General features: G+C 34.1%; 1 protein-coding gene across 2 annotated transcripts in view; it reads left to right on the plus strand.

Annotated features, from left to right (window-relative positions):
* The window catches only part of DNAJB4 (DnaJ heat shock protein family (Hsp40) member B4), a 49,489-nt gene extending 30,836 nt beyond the window's left edge, over positions 1–18,653 (plus strand). Inside the window, exons 1-3 of one of the 2 annotated variants that reach the window (XM_025912777.2) lie at positions 8,352–9,063; positions 15,159–15,727; positions 17,449–18,653. In XM_025912777.2, coding sequence (XP_025768562.1) covers positions 8,853–9,063; positions 15,159–15,727; positions 17,449–17,682 — 1,014 coding nt within the window. In that variant the 5' untranslated portion in view covers positions 8,352–8,852 and the 3' untranslated portion in view covers positions 17,683–18,653. Of the gene's footprint in view, positions 1–8,351; positions 9,064–15,158; positions 15,728–17,448 lie in introns of those variants that run through there. The other variant, XM_086717368.1, reaches the window with a different exon arrangement.
* Positions 18,654–22,521: the final 3,868 nt, after the last annotated feature.

Consider the following 22,521-nt stretch of genomic DNA (forward strand, 5'->3'; position numbering starts at 1 on the left):
TGTGCAGGTTTTTGGGTAGATCTAGGTTTTGAGTTTCTTTGAGTAAATACCAAGGAGCATGATTGCAGGATTGAATAAGTGTATATTTTGTTTTTTAAGAAACCGTCAAATTATCTTCTAGAGTGTACTATTATTTTGCAGTACTACCAACAATGAATGAGAATTCCTATTACTCTATATCTTTGCCAACATTTGGTGTTGCCAGTGTTCTGAATTTTGGCCATTCTTCTAGGTGTGTTGTGATGTCTTTGTCTATTTTCACTTCACTGATGACTTTTGATATGGAGCATCTTTTCATATGCTTATTTGCCATCTGCTAGTCTCCTTTAGTGAGGTTTCTTTTAAGGTTTTTTGGCCCATTTTTCTTTTTTTAAATTTTTTTTATGGAAAATTTTTTTCAATGTTTATTTATTTTTGAGAGACAGAGCATGAGTGGGGAAGGGGCAGAGAGAGAGGGAGACACAGAATCTGAAACAGGCTCCAGGCTCTGAACTGTCAGCACAGAGCCTGACTTGGGGCTCAAAGCCATGAATGTGAGATCATGACCTAAACCGAAGTTGGACGTTTAACCAACTGAGCCACCCAGATGCCCCCTTTCAAAAAATTTTTTTTAATGTTTATTTATTTTGAGAGGGAAGGAGAGAGAGAGAGAGAGAGAGAGGGAACACAAGCCGCTGGGGAGGAGCAGAGAGAGAGGGAGAGAGAGAATCCTAAGTACTAACAGTGCAGAGCTCCATAGGGGGCTCATACTTACTAACTCTGAGATCATGTCTTGAGCCAAGGTCAAGAGCCAGATGCTTAACTGACTGAGCCACCTAGGCACCCCTGGCCCATTAAAAAAAAAAATGTTTATTTATGTATTTTGAGAGAGAAACAGAGAGAGGGAGGGAGGGGCAGAGAGCGCGAGAGAGAATCCCAAGCAGGCTCCACGCTGTCAGTGCAGAGCCCGAGACGGGGCTCAAACTCATGTACCATGAGAACATGACCTGAGCTGAAATCAAGAGTCAGACGCTCAACCGACTGAGCCATCTGGGCGCCCCTCTTTGGCCCATTTTTTTAATTGGGTTGTTTGTTTTCCTGTTGTTGAGATTTAAGAGTTCTTTATATATTTTGGATAATAGTCTTTTATCAGATATGTCTTTTGAAATATTTTCTCCTAGTCTGTGGCTTGTTTTCTCATTTGCTTGACAATGTCTTTCTCAGCAGAAAATTGTAATTTTAATGTAGTCCAGCTTAACAATTTTCTCTTTCATGAACGGTGCCTTTGGTATTTTATTTAAATCATTGCCAAACCCAAGGTCATCTAGATTTTTTTCATATGTTCTAGTATAGTTTTGCATTTTTACACTTAGGTCTGTGATCCATTTTGAGTTAATTCTTGTAAAAGGTTTAAGGTCTGTGTCTAGATTCATTCCTTTGCAAGTGGATGTCCAGTTGTTCCAGCACTATTGGTTGAAAAGACCATTTTTTTCCTCCATTGTATTGCCTTTGCTCTTTTGTCAAAGATCAGTTGACTATATTTATACATCTCTATTTCTGGACTCTCTATTCTGTTCTATTGGTCTATTTGCCTGTTCTTTCACCAATACCAGTCTGGATTACTATGTTTGAAATACAGTCAAGGTATTTGAAATTTGCATTTGAAATACAAGTGTATGTATTTGAAATACGATGAATGCTACCTATGTGAAGGTTTAATGATTGTAAATTTTAATGGAGTCAAGATGAGTAAGTAACAAGTATTAACTGGAGCATTTGGAAAGAGCCATTTATTCTTAGTTGGATAGCTGTTGTGTGTGTGGATGCATACACTTGTAAATAAAGACATTTTATTATCCCTATGGTGTAGTAATTATTTTGTAGGAAAAAGTCCTTCTAGTTGATATGATGAGATCATTGTTATCACAATAGTACTCAATACTTCCATAGTCCTCATTATGTGCCAGTCACATTTAAGTGCATCACACATTTATCTCATTTAATCCTCACAACAGCCCTATGAAGTAGATATTAATGTTAATCCCATTTGACAGATAAGGAAACTGAGGCATAGTAAAGTTAAGTCCAAGGCTCCACAGCTGGAGTCATGTTGTCAGGACTCTAACCCTGGCAGTCTGTCTCTAAAATCTGTGCTTTTAACCACTACACAATCAATATTCCCTGGCGCCACCCTAGCAAATTTTATAACCACTATTCAACTCTCTTTTTTTAAAAAAAATGCTTATTTATTTCGAGAGAGAGAAGAGAGAGAGTGAGCAGGGAAGGGGTAGAGAGAGAATCCCAAGCAGGCGCTGCACTGTCAGCACAGAGTCTGACATGGGGCTCTATCTCACGACCCTGAGATCACGACCTGAGCCAAAATCAGAAACCCACTGAGCCAACCAGGTGCCCCACCACTATTTAACTATCTAAAGTACTGTGAGGACAAGTGTAAAAGAGCCTCAGTCTGTTTATTCTTGGATAAGAAGTATTAGGGAATGGAAGTCACAACTTACTAAAATTAATCACTTGATGAGAAATTTCTGAACTAAATGTACCTACCCATTTATGAATGAAATATTGACAGAAAAAGTTTTCAACAGGAGCATTGGTAAAATATTAGAAGTCGTTTGCCTTCAAGTATTTAAGTGATGATCTGAATTTTAATAATAATTTCTTCTGAGACTCTAGAAGGCATGCTGTCTTTCTTTGTACTAATGTATTATAAACTGGGAAATGATTTGTGATTTGGAGAAAAAAACTTCTTTATTGTATATTAATAAAGCCAAAGTAGAAGGTGAAGATGGCATCAGTTGAATGACTAGTTAGGTACTTTTAGGATTTTTAGTGTGTGATTCAAGTGCTATCTTTAGCTCTGATATCTAAACATATTTAATATTTGAAACTGATTATACAATCAAAAATAATTTCTGTAAAAATAATTTATCTATAGTTACTATGAAAGCATAATATCCCAAATAAGGAATCTTTGTTAAAGTTATTGAAAAAATATGTATAATGTCATTAGAATTTTTACTGAATTCTGGGCCATGTCTCCCTAAAATAGAGTAGCACACTTCCTCCAAATAAATTATTGGGCCCAAAACCATTAAACCATGTTTAAAAAAAAAAAAAAACAAAAAACTTTGATAAATAAAATAGTAAATACACTTAAGTTTTCTGACTTGGTTGAAAAAATTAAAATCTCTTTTTTTTTTTTTTTTAATTTTTTTTTTCAACGTTTATTTATTTTTGGGACAGAGAGCGACAGAGCATGAACGGGGGAGGGGCAGAGAGAGAGGGAGACACAGAATCAGAAACAGGCTCCAGGCTCTGAGCCATCAGCCCAGAGCCTGACGCGGGGCTCGAACTCACGGACCGCAAGATCGTGACCTGGCTGAAGTTGGACGCTTAACCGACTGCGCCACCCAGGCGCCCCAAAAAATTAAAATCTCTTAAAATACATTATGGCTTTACTTCAGTTAGAGATGAACCACCCCTATTCCAGCATGAGAACTTGTAAACTATAAACATTAAGGAGAAGAATCTTTGTAATATTAATTAATTAATTAATTTACTTACTTACTTACTTGTTTATTTTTAAAGTAAGCTCTATACCCAATATGGGGCTTGAACTCATGATCCCAAGATCAAGAGTTACAAGTTTTATCAAATGAGCCAGCCAGGTGCCCCTGTAATTTTCTTTTAATAAACGGAAGAGAATTGTGTTTTCATGGAATAATCACATTAATGTTTGATTAGTAAAAATTTTAAAATACATATACTAATTTTATATCTTTATTAAAAATATAGTAGCCTTAAAGAAATTTAAGGGAAAAAAAGTGTATGTTTTATTAACTCTGGTTCTTGTTACCCAACTTTCTGCCATACACATATATATGTATAAAATCAAATAAGCAAGGATCTATGTGATTTTTAAACAGTATTTCAAATAGACTATTATGTAGTTTTTTGGCTGTGTTTTTATTTTTATTTTTATTATTTATTTTTTTTAATGTTTATTTATTTTTGAGGGAGACAGAGACAGAATGCGAGTGGGTTAGGGACAGAGAGGGAGGGAGACACAGAATCCGAAGCAGGCTCTAGTCTGAGCTGTCAGCACAGAGTCCGATGCGGGGCTCAAACTCACGAGCTGTGAGATCATGACCTGAGCCGAAGTCGGACGCTCAACCGACTGAGCCACCCAGGTGCCCCTGTTTTTATTTTTACTTTAAAAAATAGTGGGGCGCCTGGGTGGCTCAGTCGGTTGGGTGACCGACTTCGGCTCAGGTCGTGATCTTGCGGTCCGTGAGTTCGAGCCCCGCATCCGGCTCTGTGCTGACAGTTCAGAGCCTGGAGCCTGTTTCGGATTCTGTGTCTCCCTCTCTCTCTGACCTTCCCCCATTCATGCTCTGTCTCTCTCTGTCTCTAAAATGAATAAACGTTAAAAAATAAATAAATAAATAACATAAATAAATAAATAAAAATAAAAAATAGTAAAAGAACCTTATTCACATCTCAGCTCCATTATCCCTAAAGGCTGCCCCTACCTTTTCCCTTACATACTCTATTTTTGTCATGATCATTATTTACAGGGATGACAATTGGTCACCCACCCTGATTAAAAAAATCATACAAACACCCTAATCTCATAGATGAAATAAAACTTAGATGAAAAATTTTAATGTAAAGTGATTGTGTAATGGATTTTTAACTCCTAAGTGGTAGAGGAGATAGCTCAGTCTGAAAAAAGTAAATGTAACGAGTAAAATTTCTCTAAAATACTATGCAGTTTAATGACTATATTAATCTATTACCCTATTACATCTAGTGCAATGAGTTTATTGGTATGTTCATAGTTTTTTTTCTGTGAATTATTTTTAAGGACAAATTTCCAGGTTATGGTATTTATAGGGATTTAAATTTTTTTTTTTAATGTTTATTTATTTTTGAGAGGGAGGGAGAGAGAGATAGAGAGAAAGAGAGAGAGAGAGAGCATGAAGAGGGGAGGGATGGCAGAGACAGAGGAGACACAGAAGCCGAAGCAGGCTCCAGGGTCTGAGCTGTCAGCACAGAGCCCGACGTGGGGCTCAAACTCTTGAACCATGAGATCATGACCTGAACCAAAGTCAGAAGCTTAACCGACTGAGCCACCCAGGTGCCCCTTAAAATTGTTAATACTTGTTCCCAAATGATTTTTAAAATTATATTTATTATATATTTTTTAATGGATAAATGGGTGTTTATTGTTACCAATTTTGAACTGTCCATTTACATCATACATACTTTTTTGTATTTCTCGCTGTTTTAGTTTCCTAGGGCTGCTAAAACAAATTGTCACAAGGTAAACATCTTAAAACAACAAAAATTTATTCTTACACTTTTGGCAGCTAAACCAAGATGTGGGTAGGGCCACGCTCCTTCCAAGGGTTCTGAGAGAGAATCCTAGGAGAGTAGTATAGAGTTATACATTTCAGGAATAACCTTCCTGTTATGAGTGTTTCTCATTCTTTAAAAAAAAATGTAGTGGATTTTAGCTCTTAAAAAAAAAGGGATGTTTTTCCTCAGTAGCCTGAGTGTGCTGTTTTTTTTTCCCCCCTCTGGGCCTACCTAATTTCCTAGGCTCCATGGTGCTTTTTTCTGCTCACTTGACATTGAAGCAATGGAGAAATAGTCAGGCTCACCTGGCTATGGGTATGAGTTGGCCTTGACCCCTCAACTGCCCACTGATGCTGCCATATTTATCTTCTTTATTGCAGTATAGTTGAACACACAATATTACATTAGTTTCAAGTGTATAACACAGTGATTCAGCAACTCTTATCAGTTATGCTGTGCTCACCACAAGTGTAGCTACCATCTGTCACCATACAATGCTATTACAATACCATTGACTATATTCCCTATGCTATACCTTTCATCCCTGTGACTTATTCATTCCCGTATATAATATCTTTATCCACTCATCCATGAATGGACACTTAGGTTGCTTTCATATCTCGGCTATTGTAAATAATGCTGTTGTGAATGTGTGGGTGCATATATCTTTTTGAATTAGTGTTTCTGTTTCCTTGGGGTAAAATACCCAGTAGTGGAATTACTGGATCCTGTGGTATTTCTATTTTTAAATTTTTGAGGAAGCTCCACAGTCTTTCCTACAGTGGTTGCTCCAATGTACGTTTCCACTAACAGTGCATGAGGGTTCTCTTTTCTTCACATCCTCACCAACATTTGTTATTTTTTGTCTTTTTGATACTATCCATTCTGACTGGTATGAGGTAATATCTCACTGTGGTTTTGATTTGCATTTCCCTGATGATTAGTGATGCCAAACATCTTTTCATGTGTCTGTTGGCATTGTTCCCAAATGTTTGAAAGAATTATTTACAGTACTCATTTTACCAAAACCTAGCTAGATTGTTTTATTATTTAAAATCTTCAAATTATAACTGCTTATTTAATAACTTGAAATTTCACAGTTGAGATGAATTCTTGCTTTTCAGGTTTACCACTATGGTTCTTTTTTGTGTGTATGATATTTGAAGAAATATAAAAATCCTTTATCATCCTTCTCTACATGTAGAAAGTCAGATTTGTTTCCATTTGTTAATAGGTAATGCATTTCTCCGAAATGTGAAAGATCTAGTCTCGGGTTCTAAAGTCATTTAATATGCCAAGTCCTGGTAATATTTCTAGCTATCTGAAAATGATCAAATCAGATAAGAATCTATTTTTTCTTTCCTCCCAGCATTACCTACCAGAACAATTCAGGCTTTTCACAGATAGTAATGTCAGTGTTCCTTTGGTAATGAGTATTTTAAAGGAATTCTTTTGGAAATTAATTCTAGAAAAGGTGATTTTTATTATATTTTTACTCCTACTGTAGATGCTGTACTTCTACAGGACTTCAGCTTGCAATTTTTTTTTAAGTAGGAGTTTTAAGTTGACTTTGGATATTAGCATTTTCCCCTAAGGTTTTTGGATTTGAATGTTAACCTTTTGACATTGAGTATTCCTTGATGGAACTAAAAAATTTGCTTGAATGGCTGACAAATCTTTGTAATCTGTAAATAAGCTAGAAAGATGCTATTTGTTTCTAATACCAAAGTATTTTTAAAGGAGAGAGTTTTGAAAAACAGGAAATCCTAGCTGTCAAAGTAAAAAGATGAATGTTCTGAAAGAATTGCTGAATCATTAATGTAAAACTGCTTGGCATATAGAGTAGGTGTTCCCATATCTTTAAAGGTTAACATGTGATTGTTACCTTTTCACTATACTTTAAACATATATGTACATTTACTTTTCCTTTAAATGTTCTTTGTTTTCTTCCAAGTTTACAGATTTAAGGTATCTATAGGGCTGTGTGCAATTCTTTTGACATTTTCTTATTAATCCATCTTTCCATTATATTAGAAATGGGAACATCTTTGAAAAGATGACAAAACAATAGGAGATAAAAGATGAGTAATATAGACTGAAAATATTTCTCATAAATATACAAAATATATACAAAAAAGCAGATATCAAAAGGGTATGTAAATGATATGACATAAACTTTGTTAACAAAAAAACAAATACAAAACTATAAGTATCATAAATATAAATATAATATAAATATTTATAGGAAAAAATGACTACAAGGAAATATACTTAGCAGGAATTACCTAAAGTGGTATGATAGGGAGGTTTTTATTTTATTCTTTTTTCTTTCTGTGTTTTCCAAAACCTTCAGCAATGAGTATTGATAATTATAATTAGGGAAATGTGTTTTTAAAAGCAAAAATATTTCTCATATCGCTGCCCTGTAAATAGCATATCCAGATTTCAAGATGATCCAGTTAAGGTCTTATAAGAAACATGAGTATTTACTGTCTGTAACCTGATACTTTTCTTCTATCTTTCCTGCAGCACAAAAATTCTTTAAATAGTGACCCTAAGAGTTGGGCGGAGACAGAGGTGCGGGGAGTGGGATCTCATTCTGTTTTTGCTAAAGTAGCTAAAATCAGATAAGAAGCTTTCACAAATACTTAGTTTGCCAGAACTATTAACTCTTGTATATTACAGAAAACTAGTTAAAACCACTAACTAAGATAATTTTAAGTCCTTGACTGCTTTTGATGTTTATGATATCCTTTTACATGTGAAATTGGTATGTTGACCTCCTGGCATTTCTGATTGATAGACCCCAGGAATTCTGAAAATGACACAAATTATCTGAAAATGTTAATTTAAACAAACCATATTTTAGCATTGTGTATCTTATATTTGGATAACTTGAAATTGAAATTAAAATACCTAAAATCAGTTCAAGGGTACCTTTAAATTTGTATAATGCCTTTAATTTATTTTAACATAGGATGCCCATTGGCTATAATTATTTTGTTTTTTTTCTCCTACAATAGAGTAAATAAATACGTAGTTATGATATTCTGTGCTGAAATATTGGGTTCTTAATCCACTTAGCTTCTTAAAAAGGAAATAAAAATGGTAGAGCCAGAAGGAAAATGAATAGTTAATCGTGGAGGAGGAGAAAACCTAGCTCTGTACTTTGACTAGAGGCAGCTGGGGAAGTGACGTCCTGTAGCATTTGCTGTTCTAGAAAGTACAGAGACACGTAGTGAAAATGGGAGGATCTAGAAGGAGGCTGTCTCCTGTGTAGTGTATATTTATCTGTAAGTAAGCCTTTGGGGAAGGAATTAAATAGAGACGCTGCTTGCTTGCTGCCTTAAGACAGCGAAGCTGAATTGCTGATTTGCTTTAACTTTTAAAATACCCAGCTTGGTTTATTTTTCTTGGAATCGTTGTATTGCTAAGACTGGGGACGCTGTTTTCTTTCACAAAGGGAAATCTAAGTTCATTTCAAGGCATTCGAAATGGGGAAAGACTATTATTACATTTTGGGAATTGAAAAAGGAGCTTCAGATGAAGATATTAAAAAAGCTTACCGAAAACAAGCACTCAAATTTCATCCGGACAAGAACAAATCTCCTCAAGCAGAGGAAAAATTTAAAGAGGTCGCAGAAGCTTATGAAGTATTGAGTGATCCTAAAAAGAGAGAAATATATGATCAGTTTGGGGAGGAAGGTAAGTATTCTGTGTATATCTTTAAGTCTCTCCAGCTCTGTCTCTCTTTCTCCCCCGCTTTCAGCTTTCTGGTCATAATTAAATTATCAGGCATCAAAGTAGAAAGACAAATAGATAAAAGCAAGATTTCATCTTTGATCATATGAGTAAATATTATTACATAGCTGTGAATGAAATGTATTTGCTTGCCCTTTTTTTTGGCATTTTGTAATATATATATTCTACCAGTAGATTTATGTTAACATTGTATATTTGAAAAGAAACCTTAAATTCCCTTGCCCATTAATGAATTGTGTCAAAGTCTTATGCAACCTGTTTTGTTTTCTAATGAATTTTCTGCCAGAACCAATACAGATCCTTCAGTCATTTAAAATTTTAACATTGGCAGTTCACATTCTGGGTAGTTTATATTTTATTTGCAAAAACGAGAGAAGTTTTTTGCCTTTCTGATAGCAATTTAGTTTAGATGGAACAAGACAGAATCGTCTCCCTGAGAAGCAGAAGGCCCAGGCATTCAGCTGTAGTTGTTTTTGGCATTCCGCCTGGAGAGGAAAGAATTTTCCTGATGTCATAAAATACCAGAACAAGTTTTTAGCTTAATTGTAAACAGTAAGTGTGTGCCAAGAAACTGAGATCTCAGAAATACAATTTTTGACCTAAAATGGCCACCTAGTTAGAACAATTATTGATTTACTTTTAGGTAACATTATTTCTTTTGAAATTTTACTATCTAGGTATTGAGGAAAGCGTGACAACTTCCCTTTCCTCTCCCTGCCATACTTTTGTTTCTTGCACTGTGAGATCAGAAACTAGTTGAATACAGTAAACAGGGGTTATTTAAGATTATCCTTTTATCATTCTGGATTTTAAATTAAATTTGTCCATCATCTCCATATAAATGTAGCTATGAAGACTATTTTAAATTGCTAATTAACAGCAACAACAAAAACACTTTAATTCCTATAGGTTCTGGGATTTTTAACATTTCAAATCAGGAGCAAGTTATTTCATTATTTTTTTTCCTCCCAAAATGTTCTCTTTTAAATCATTGTAGTTATGAAAACTTTTTTGTTATTTGTCTCCTTTATTGCATTTAACGTAAAATTTTCCTAATTAGAAATGTACCCTAAAATACAGTGAAGCACTAACTCATTAAAAAAAAAAAAATTATATAAGCAGCATGATTGTGTAGAAACTTTTTTCTTTTTGTTTTGTTTTGTTTTTCTTTTTGATCTGAGTTGCTTTAAATTGCAGTTTCTATTGTTGGTGATGAGGACCTGCAGTGTCAGGCTCTTACAAGATAAATATTGAAAAAGGCAAATAATGGCCAGTTCAATTCTGCTTATTCCTTATGGCCATATTAATCAAAATACGATTTGGTTCATCTCAAAAGCTAAGCAGGATTGTGAGACACTTATAATATACTCTTTCTGAAGAAGTTATTTGTGATTTTGTAAAGGAATTCACAAACATGAAGCAACACTATACATTCCCAAGAAAAAGCAGATATCCACTGCTTAACCCACATCTCCCTGATGGCTCAAGTTTGTTTATGACGAAGCCATAGAATTCAGTGTATACTAAGGATATTTATCTCCAGAATTTTCAAGTCATCCAATGAGACATTTTTCTTGGCTTAATATTACCTCTTAATAGTGTTTCTCTTCAGTAGTATTTCTCTAGTTTGATTTTTACTGCTCATCATCACAGTGAGTGAATTTTTAAAGAACAAAAGCAGTATCATCTCTGTACCCTGAATCTTTTTTTGTTCTTGATTCAGATAATTGCCATAAACAATAAAGGTAATAGAGAGGGGAGATTAAATTTTTTAAAGCATTGAAATATATTCAGAAATATCATTCTCTAGGAGTTATTTGAAAATACAGTTAAATGAAAGTTATTTGATTATTTTTTCAAAAGTATTCTTCCTTTACATACAGAAAAGCATTATATTTATTTGCTCTTTATTCAGAATAGCTCATTTATTCTTTGAAAAAATCCCTTGTAGGTATACTGTTTAAATGTGGGAAAACATTTTTTTCTCTTTGCCTTTCATTGGTCAGTTTGTATCTGCAGGCCTGGTTCCATAGCTCTATGTGTTTCTCCAGTAGTAACAAAACACTGAATGTTAGGACTCTGGAACTGTTAGTAATTTATATGATATACTTGTTTCCCCCAGTTATTACACTCGCTGTCAAGGCCTAGGACAGTGGGAACAGGAACCATGAACTGAGAAGTATATGAGTTGAACATGCTAAATTTATATATTTAGAGACTAAGAGAACCAGTGATCCAGTTTATTCATGTTTTGAAAAAATCTAATATCCACAGTTTTAAATGCTGGGTTTTAAAATTTTTGGACAAAACTAAAGATGTTTTAAATTTACCGTATGACCCAGCAGTTCTGCTCATAGGAATCTGTAAAAGAGAAATGAAAACATAGGTCCACAAAAAAGATATGTACATGAATGTTCATAGCAGCATTAGTTGTAATGGCCCCAAACTGGGAACAATTTAAAAGTACTATCATTAACTGGATGGATAAACAAAATATGATATATATGTATATGTGTACATACACACAGACACACTGGTATACTACCTAGCATTAAAAAGATTGATTTAATGAAACATGTTATAACATGGATGAACCTCAAAAACTATGCTAGATAAAAGAAGTCAGATGTCAGAGGCTACATATGCTATGATTCCATTTATTGAAATGCATGGAAGAGGCACATTTATAGAGAAAGTAAGTGTATCAATGGGTTGCCTAGTGCTAGAAGTGGGAGCAGGGATCAGCTACAAATAGAAAGAGAGAACTGGTTAGGTTGATGGAAATAATCTATACCTGGATTGTGATGATGGCTGCACAACTCTACAACTTTACTAAAATCACTGATTTATATATTTGCAATGGGTTAATTTTATAGTATGTAATAAATAGAGCTATTTTTAAAAATAGAGAAATGTTCTCCATAGTTGAATCATTTTAAAAACAAAAAACACCCACAACTACAGAAATTTAAAATTGGATCTTGAACCTGTATCTCCTAGAAGGTTTTAGGTTTGTGGTTCAATGGATTTCAACAGAAGTTTGTATTAAAATGCTTTAAAAAAAAAAAAAAAAAAGACTTTCAGTAATGCCTCCTTACAGCATCCTAGATCTGTAACCCTAGATCCTAGATTTCTTTTCCTTTATGCCTTTTTTTGGTATGTAGTTTATTGAGTCACTTTCTTTAACTACTGAAAGGTAGTATTTATAATGATCAAACTTGTGTTTAGTATATTAATCTTTATACTCACTTGTTCCTTCTTTATGTAATCAACTGAATCTCTTTATTTGCTATGTATGTTTAAAAATAAGTTGAATTTTTGAGTCAAGACTACTTAAAGGATCTCATTATTCTAGTAACTTTGTAAGGCTTGCTATGAATCTAGATTTTTACATATCAAATCTCCTTAAAGTAAGAGTTGTTAAAGTCCTGTAATTTTTTTCTTTGAAATCCTAATTCTTCTCCAGTGCTGCTTCTTTTGACAAACTTTCAACTAACTAGTGGAAATTATTGTTATGGAGAGTATACCAAACACATATTTGTTTTTGGATTGCAAATTGGTTGGTTTGTTTTTAAATAATAGCAGTCTTGCTACACAGCATGGGCAAATGTTGATTCCAGAGTATATTCCTTATCATGAAAAGTGATGATGGTGTCTAGAAAATATTTTGGAGAACAGAGGGAATCCAGTTGAATATTAAAATTTTCCATGAGCACTCAAAATGTATGTAATAAAGAGTTGACTGTATAGTTGATAACATGCCTGTTATAATTCAGGTGCTAGGCAATCAAGTGATACTTACATAATAATTCATGTTATATTGTTATGAATATTGGTATGATTTTCTCAGTCATTGTAGTAGCCTTGTACTTAATCTGAGCGATGTATGTACTTGACTGTTTAGTGTCAAGGAAAACCTCAAAGCTCCATTGTCAGCTTTGATAAATGTCACTTCAGACTGTGTGAATCTTCTCAGGGCCTCTGTAATCCTGACTGAGTTACCATTTTTGGCAGAGAAGAGATGAGGTTTTAAGGAAAAGCCAAACCCATAGTGTAATAACTTAAAATGTTGTTCTTTCTTTTCATGAATTTATTATGAGTCCAAAGTATTTAGATTTTGTCTTGTAGAGAGTTAGATTGGGCAAGCTAATGTACTCAACTCGTTCTTAAACTATTATACTCTATTATATTTGTGGGATAAAAGATGAAATGATTGAAGTAATTTAAGCATTGGTTCAGTCACATTGGTCATGACCTTGAGCTATATACATAACTTGTCATTTATAAAACTCTGTCACTATCTTTTTTTAACATTTGGAGTTAAAACTGTACCACTAAAAATTATAAAAAGAAGTTTTGTGTGAGCTGCATGTTAAAACTCCTTGTCCTGCTTATACTTGTCATTCTCTTTCTGCAAGGAACATCCTAACTGCTATTTGGATGTATCATTCAATACATATTTTAACAGTTTTTCAGATTATTAAATTTTTCTTAGTCTCTCCAGATTTTTATTCATGGATGAAGGTAAAAATTTAAACATCAGTTGAGACTGTTGGATGAAAAAGAATATATATATATATATATATATATATATATATATATATATATATATATATATATGTTTGTTTTGAAATTTTAATTTTGATTCCAGTTAACATACACTGTTATATTAGATTTGGGTGTACAATACAGTGATTCAATACTTCCATACTATATGTAAACTTTTTAATGGAAGAAGCCAAATAGAATAAAACATGCAAAACTAAATCTCTTTGAAAGCATGCTTAGTGATTCCAGTATAATTTTTTATTATTAAATCTCTCATGTATGTGTATGTGTGATTATACTTCATATAGCTTTTGCCTCTTCTCTATCCCGACATTCAAGATCCCTTTCAAAGTTTAAACACACTTTAAGAATTAGTTTATTCTCTAGTCAATAAACATGAGCGCCATCGTTTTCAGCCCTGTATATGTGAGCAATGCAAAAATGAATAGAATGTATTTCATGCCCTCAAATTACTCACTGTTTGAAGATATTGGAATCTCTTAATCTCTTGAATTTATCACAGTTTAAAATTTTTAGATTCTATTCCTCCTTGTTTCCTTGGTCAGGAATGCCCGTAAGGCTCATTCAGAAACTTTGCTACTACTATAATGATATAAATCCTTGTCAGTATTGATCCTTTAAAAGACCACTATACTAATGTTTGATGGGTCTTTAACAGAAACTGTCTTTAGTATATAGCAGAAAATGCAGCCTCAAAAGTATAATTGTTTGTGAACTACATATTACTTAGTTGAATCTTAAAGAACAGGGACAAAAGTTCACTATCTCAGAGTCTGAAGCAAGTTGTGCACAACAGAGAGAAATAACCAATCCAAGACTCTTGATGTTAGTCTTCTTTCTACATAGTGTTGAAATTAATGCTATCACACAATATGCCTAAACAATTTTGTTAGCTAGAGTAGGGTAACAGTTTAAAGAAACATTTTTCATAATGTGTCCTAATAAAATTTTTTCCCCTTTCTGCCACAGAAAGAGTTCTATTTTAATTCTTAAAGTAAAAGATGATCTAAAATGAAGCTAGTTAGTATGAATATGGTATTTTATATTATTGATTATGCTCTATAATGATACTTAAAGATTTAAGTTATGCATTTTGCATCTATTACCAAAGACCTTTCAATTGTCGTCTTTTGAAAACTTACATACGTCAGGTTATCAAACCAGTGGTTTAATAACCTCTCTGAGGTTCCTGACTTTATTTTCTTATTTATGTATAGAACAAAGATTCAGGAATAAATTATCACTAAAGATGGGGATGTGGAGGAAGAATTTGAAAGCTAAACATTTAACTTAGGATGGAATGATCAAAAGTTAGGTAACTGTTCTGTATTTAGTTACAATGGCATTTCTGGCCAATCTTAATAAATTATAACCTAAGGTGGCCAAAATCTTATTAGGGATACAACTTTGAAAGTTTAACTTTCGAGAGTTGCAAGCTTTTTTCTAATCACGTTTATTTGTTCATTTAGGGTTGAAAGGAGGAGCAGGAGGTACTGATGGACAAGGAGGTACCTTCCGGTACACCTTTCACGGTGACCCTCATGCCACATTTGCAGCATTCTTTGGAGGTTCCAATCCCTTTGAAATTTTCTTTGGAAGACGGATGCCTGGTGGTAGAGATTCTGATGAAATGGAAGTAGATGGAGATCCTTTTACTGCCTTTGGATTCAGCATGAATGGATATCCGAGAGACAGGAATTCTGTGGGACCATCCCGCATTAAACAAGATCCTCCAGTTATTCATGAACTTAGAGTATCACTTGAAGAAATATATAGTGGTTGTACCAAACGGATGAAGATTTCTCGAAAAAGGTTAAATCCTGATGGAAGGAGTTATAGATCTGAGGACAAAATTCTCACCATCGAGATTAAGAAAGGGTGGAAAGAAGGCACCAAAATTACTTTTCCAAGGGAAGGAGATGAAACGCCAACTAGTATTCCAGCAGACATTGTTTTTATCATTAAAGATAAAGATCACCCAAAATTCAAAAGGGATGGATCAAATATAATTTACACTGCTAAAATTACTTTACGAGAGGTAAGTTAGTAGCACCAGGGATTCTGAAACCAGACAGAATTATGCATCTGATCTTAGGGAATTTATCTAAACAATAGCTAATATTTATTAAATGTTTAGTATGTTATTTAAATTCTCATAAGAACCCCCAGAGGTAGTACTATAATACCTCTTTTTTTTTTTTTAATGTTTGTTTATTTGAGAGAGGGAGGGAGAGAGAGAGAGGGCTCGCGCGCGTGCGTGTGAGTGGGGGAGGGGCAGAGAGAGAGGGGAACAGAAGATCTGAAGTGGGCTCTGTGCTGACAGCAGAGAGCCCAATGCAGGGCTCAAACCCACAAACCATGAGATCATGCCCTGAGCCAAAGTCAGATGCTCAACCGACAGCCACCCAGGCACGCCTATAATGCCTCTCTCATGGGTAGGATTATATTTTCTAAGTTTAGTTACCTGTACTAGCAATTTAAATGCCAACTTTAAGTGCTAACTGGGTTACGTACTATGAAACCTAATATTGGGTTAACTCTACTCAGTTTTTATAGATATGGTTTATGAGATACACATTGGAATTTTATCACCTTAGTCCATGTATAAGGTTTTCCCCAAAATTGTTAATTTGGAGTAATACTTATATAAAAGATACTAATTTAAAATAATTGTTAAAGGTACTGCTTTATAAGTTCTTATTTGTTCTGTTTTTAGATACTGTTTTTCAAATTGCATTATAATCCTGCATATATGGCCATATATGCACTTCCCTGCTTAAAATTCTTAAATAATTCCACATAGCATCTACCATAAAGTCCAAACTTTTTAGCTTAAAATGAAAGGTCATTTTAGGGGTGCCTGGGTGTCTCAGTCTGTTAAGTGTCTGACATCATTTCAGCTTAGGTCATGATCTAATGGTTTGTGAGTTTAAGCTAACAGCGTGGAGCCTGCTTGGGATTTTGTCTCCCTCTGTTTCTACCCATAAATGTATATACATTTCCCTAAATTTGCTCTATTATTATCTTATATACATCTATGTCGTTGTCTGAGCTCTAGTCTATGGAACACTGTTGTTCCTCGCTCTACTTCAATACTTGCTAACGGTCCAAAGCTTAGCTCATTCTGTACTGTCAGAAGATAAGGGGGTATGATGGGTGCCCTTTGTCTCACAAAAGACTTCTGCACCTCTGTGCCAATGTTATATATACTGTATTGTTATTACTGGTTTGCTTCTGAGTTCCTTGTGCATTCCCTGAGGTGGGGGTCCCTGTTCATGGTCCCTTAGCTCAGCATCGAGCAGGAATGTGTGGCATATAGTATGCACTCAGTAAACATTTGTTGACTAAACCAATAAATGTATTTCTTATCCTAATATTTTTCCTTCCAGAGAAGTAGGTACTTACTCTTATTCTATTCTTTTCCTAAATTTCTCCCTCTTTTCTTGTCCATTTCCATCCCTGCATTTTGAATGTTGTAATGGCAGCCTCAAACATTCCATGTCATTTCAGGGCATAGTGGAAGACATCCTTTACTTCTCTTTCCTTTTCCTTCCTTCCCCTTCTCCTTTCCTTCTTTTATAATATGTCTGATCATGCATGTCCTAAAGAGATTTGTTAACAGGGAAAAAGTCTTACAATTATTGATATTCTTTTAGAGGTTAATGTTTTACCTTAGTGGTTTCATTCTTCATACTTGGTTATATTTTTGTTGAGTTTTTTAAGTTTTGGAGTTTGTTCATTTTATTTGGTCTATTTTAGGCATTGTGTGGCTGCTCAATTAACGTGCCAACAATGGATGGAAGAACCATACCTATGTCAATAAATGATATTGTGAAACCTGGAATGAGGAGAAGAATTATTGGATATGGGCTGCCATTTCCAAAAAATCCTGACCAGCGTGGTGACCTTCTAATAGAATTTGAGGTGTCCTTCCCAGATACTATATCCTCATCATCCAAAGAAGTACTTAGGAAACATCTTCCTGCCTCATAGAATGAAAAACTTTGTTACCCATATTTTGATAAGGCACTGAAAATATAAAAGGACTGGCAGTTTACTGATGTAGATGTGAATTCTGTATAAAGATGTGTAAATTATTTTGAGGATTCATTAAATTGCATGAATAGAGACGGGTCAAATAAATAGGCAAAAGGGATTTTTACAGTTAGAGATGAAGAGAAAACCTATTCACTGTATTTTATTTCATTTCTCCCAAATCAGAAATTTTTAGTATTTTGCTTCATGTAAAATTTGTTTTTGTGGAGTTAGTGGATATATTTCTAATAAAGTACTAGCCTATCCTAAAGTACTTTATTTCTTTTATCTTTACATTATCAGTATGATAGGTTCTCATTTATAATGGAAATTTAAATTCTTAACTAAACTACACATGTGATATGTATTTCTAGAAAATTAAAGCCCAAGTCATTTGGAAATGTGGTTGACTAGATTTAAATCTCCATCTGAAATGCTGCTATAGGGCTGGTACCCGTAAAAGAATATACTAATGCATATGTTTCACCATTTTGATTTTTAAAGTATGCTGTAGCATTTCTTAATAACATAGTTGTAATGTTCTTAAGGCAGACATTTTCATCATAAAAAGGAAATTAATGGCAATTTATCTCCTGTGGAAATCCCAATTGCCTGAATTACTGATATTTTAGAAATAGGCTGTTTTTAAAATGCCATATGTAATTTTATGCAAGTTGACTATATATCTTGGACTTAATAAATTATAGGCACATTTTATTGTCCACTAGTTTAAAATAATTTGTTTAATAATAAATGTGTTTTTAGAGGAAATATTGTTACTTGGAATTAATTTTCCAATTATACAGTCTTCTATAACTTACTGATAATATGCTATATGTACCTTATGCAATTTCCCTAAAAAGAATAAAGTACCACTATGGTGTTAAACCAAAATATGGGGAAAATAAACACTAACTGCTGCTTATGAATGATGTTGCTACTACTTGTTATGCATATAAATATTTTACTTTTTCATATACATAGATTGCATTTCTTAGGTGTTTTAATTTTTTAAATATATTTATGTTTAAAAAATTGTTTTCTTTTTCTTTTAACTAGAGTAAGAGTGATGTCTTGAAACAAAGTTTTTGGTTCAAAAGTAGTTTTCAGGATGATTGATATATGTACAAGTTATACTGGATCCTATCACTCTTTAGCAGACTAAGAGTCTTTTAGAAAGCCAATAAATAGGTTGTAATTAACACATGCTTTTTACAGCCTTACTGCAATATAATTGACATGCCATAAGCTTACCTTTTTAAAAGTATATAGTTAAGTGGTTACATAACCACTGAGTCCAGAACTTTTCATCACCTGAAAATGAAATTCCATATCCATTAGCACTCACTTCCTATTCTTCAGTGTCTGGCAAACACAAATCTACTTTCTGTCTCTATGGATTAGAGATGTGTATTCGGGACATCTAGTATAAATGGGATCAAAGAATATGTGGCTTTTTTTCACGTAGCTTCTTTCACTTAGCATGACGTATTCAAGGTACATCCATGTTACATCATGTATCAGTACTTCTGATGATTCCTTTTTTATGGCTAAATAATGTTCTGTTCTATGGAGATACCACATTTTATTTATCCATTTATTAGCTGATGGGCATTTAGGTTATTTCCATTTTTTGGCTGTTACTAATGCTGCTATGAACATTTTTATACAAGTTTTTGTGTACATAACTTTTCAATTTTCTTGGGTATATATCTAAGAATAGAATTGCTGGAAATCATCACATGCTTTAGTTGCAAATGGAACCTCACCAGCTCAGTCAGTAGAGTATGTGACTTAATCTCCGGGTTGTGTGTTTGAGCCCCACATTGGGTGTAGAAGTTACTAAAAATAAAATCTTAAAAAAAAAAATGTTGAAAATGCCAGAGAAGGGGCGCCTGGGTGGCTCAGTCGGTTAAGCGGCCGACTTCAGCTCAGGTCACGATCTCACACTCCGTGAGTTCGAGCCCCGCGTCGGGCTCTGTGCTGACCGCTCAGAGCCTGGAGCCTGTTTCAGATTCTGTGTCTCCCTCTCTCTGACCCTCCCCCATTCATGCTCTGTCTCTCTCTGTCTCAAAAATAAATAAACGTTAAAAAAAAAAAAAAAAATTTAAAAAAAAAAAAAAAAAAAAAAGAAAATGCCAGAGAATTTAGCTAATCACACTTACTATTCCACTAATTAATAAATAATTCCTTTATAACTTTGGTTCCCTGAACAACTAAAACTCCTTAGGGAAGGGGTGCCTGGGTGATTCAGTTGATTAAGTGCCCGACTCTTGATTTCAGCTCAGGTCATGATCCCAGGGTCATGGGATCGAGCCCCGAGTGAGCTCCCCACTGAGCATGAAGCCTGCTTAAGATTCTTTCTCTCTCTCTCTCTGCCCCCACTTGTGCACACACACAGTCTCTCTCTCTCTCTAGAACAAAAACAAAAGCAAAAAAACCCTAAACTACTTAGGGAAGTATAAACATCATAGCAACTTTCTCACAGGTGTAAAGAGAACTGAAAGCATCAGTCAGAGTGGTGGATATGATTCTATATTAAACCTACTGTCATTTATTGCAATTTTCTTGATTAAGCCTTTTCTCCTAAATAAAGGATTTGTGGATTAGGTAGATGGATAATCTTTGGATTAAAAAGTATTTTTTCTTTAAAGTACAGAATTATTGGGCACCTGGGTAGCTCAGTCGGTTAAGTGTCTGACTAAATCTCGGCTCAGGTCATGATCCCAGAGCTGTGGGACTGAGCCCTGCATTGGGCTCCATGCTGAGTGTGAAGCCTTCTTGGGATTCTTTCACTCTCTCTTTCCTTCTGTCCCTTCCCACTTGCTCACTCTCTTAAAAAAAAAAAAAAAAAAAAAAAATTAAAAGTACAGAATTATTCTTCTCTAATAAAAAAATTAATTTTTCTGCTATATACAAACAGTATACCAGTATCTTTCTTGTCTTAAAAGAATACTGATAATGCCTTAGCAAGTAATTGGTGCCCAATTTTTATTGAATGTCGAATTAATGTAAAAGTAGAGTTTTAAAGGATTCTTATTGATGTAAATTGTGAAGGTACTTTTGATTTTAAAGTGTTCTTTTTAAGTTCAGCCACATACTTGGATACTTGAAGTACTGTCGATGCCAGTAAGCTAATTGATAGAGATGTTTATCTTTCCTGCAAGAAAAACCAGATGCTCACGCTTTCTAATCAGGGTGTGTATAAGCAAGGCGTTCACTGTTCTGTTGTCACTGACCTACCAATCTCAGTTGCGTTCTATAAAGCTACTTCACACATTTAATTCATTTGCTTTGCTGCCTCTGAAGGCATCTGTTTGTGACCCTTTATCTTTTAGTTCATCACTCCTGCCTATTAATAGCCTTTCTTGAGGGCAAGGAATTGAAAATACTTTTGCTTGTTTATTTTTAAGAAAACACCTATCATTTGACTAGTTCCGTTGAATAAAATGAAATTAATACATGTGATTGGACTAGGCAAATGGTTAGAAGTAACTACTCTATTCTTGTATTTCAAAGGTTAAACATTACCCGTAATCTAGTAACAATGTTTATCCAACAATGTGCAATGTAGTGTCCTGCCTGTATACCTGGCTTTGATATCCCCCTTAATGGAGAATTATAGAAAGAAATGTGATTTATTACTTGTAAATTGTAGCTTAATATTTATTTGAATAGATAAGTTTTATGGATTGAATATTTCAACTTTTTTATCATTTCTTTTTTTTCTGTGATAATTTTAGTTCATAAAATTTGTAAAATTTTGGAGCTGGACAGAATTTTAGAGATCACATTTTCTAGATGAGGAAGTAATCCCAGAGAGGCTAAGGGACTTGCCTATGGCTAAAAAGCAAACTTGTAAGGGAATTCTGAGACTCCCTGTTCCTTATTCTCAGTAACATTTCCTACCAATATGCTATGATGTGCCATTGTTAAATTTCCCAGACTAGGTCAAATTCTGTTAAAGTGCATTTACCTACTTCTTTGTTGCAATCTGTGTAACTCAGCATATTTGAAATATTGTGAGTCATTTATGAGCGTGTAGAATATAAACCTATAATTTGATGGTGTTAACTAGAAAACTTGAAAGATTAATTATGAAAACAGCCCTTGTTTTAGGGAGAAAATTAAGAGCTCAGAATTGAAATGTATCCATCATTAATTAAAAAAAAATGTACTCCAATGTTATTTTCAAAATACTTCAAGGCCACATCTGAGCTTTTAGATACATAATATAATTAAATTAACATTTTTCCAAGTAAAAAATTTGCTATCCAACATATGTGAAATTATATCATTGGGGGGAGAGAGAGAGAGAGGAGGAGAGTTGAAGGGAGGAAGAGGGAAGAAAAAAACCTGCAGATTATATTGAGGAGAAGATTTGTAATCAGTACAATACCATCTATAATCATTTGCAAATGTAGTAATCACTCCCAAACTAAAAATTGGTAGGTACATCTTCTCTGTAGCTTTTAGAAATTTGGTTTGTATCAATGCAGTTCTTAGGCCATTCTTACAGAGATAATTATTTATTTTTTTCTTATGTTAAGTAAACTCTTTGCCACACATGGATCTCTAACTCATGATCCCAAGATCAAGTCACATCAAGTCACCAACTGAGCCAGCCAGGCACCCATCTTAAAGAGATTATTTTATGTATTTGTTTTTTTAAACATTTATTTTTTGAGAGACAGAGAGAGTATGCATGAGCAAGCAGGGGAGAGGGACACAGGGAGAGGGATAGAATCCCAAGCAGGATCCTTGCCCAGCATGGAGCCTGACTTGGGGCTCAATCTC

This window comes from Puma concolor, chromosome C1 (genome assembly GCF_028749965.1).
Source record: "Puma concolor isolate L17-30 chromosome C1, mPumCon1.1.hap2, whole genome shotgun sequence".
Taxonomy (NCBI): Eukaryota; Metazoa; Chordata; class Mammalia; order Carnivora; family Felidae; genus Puma; species Puma concolor.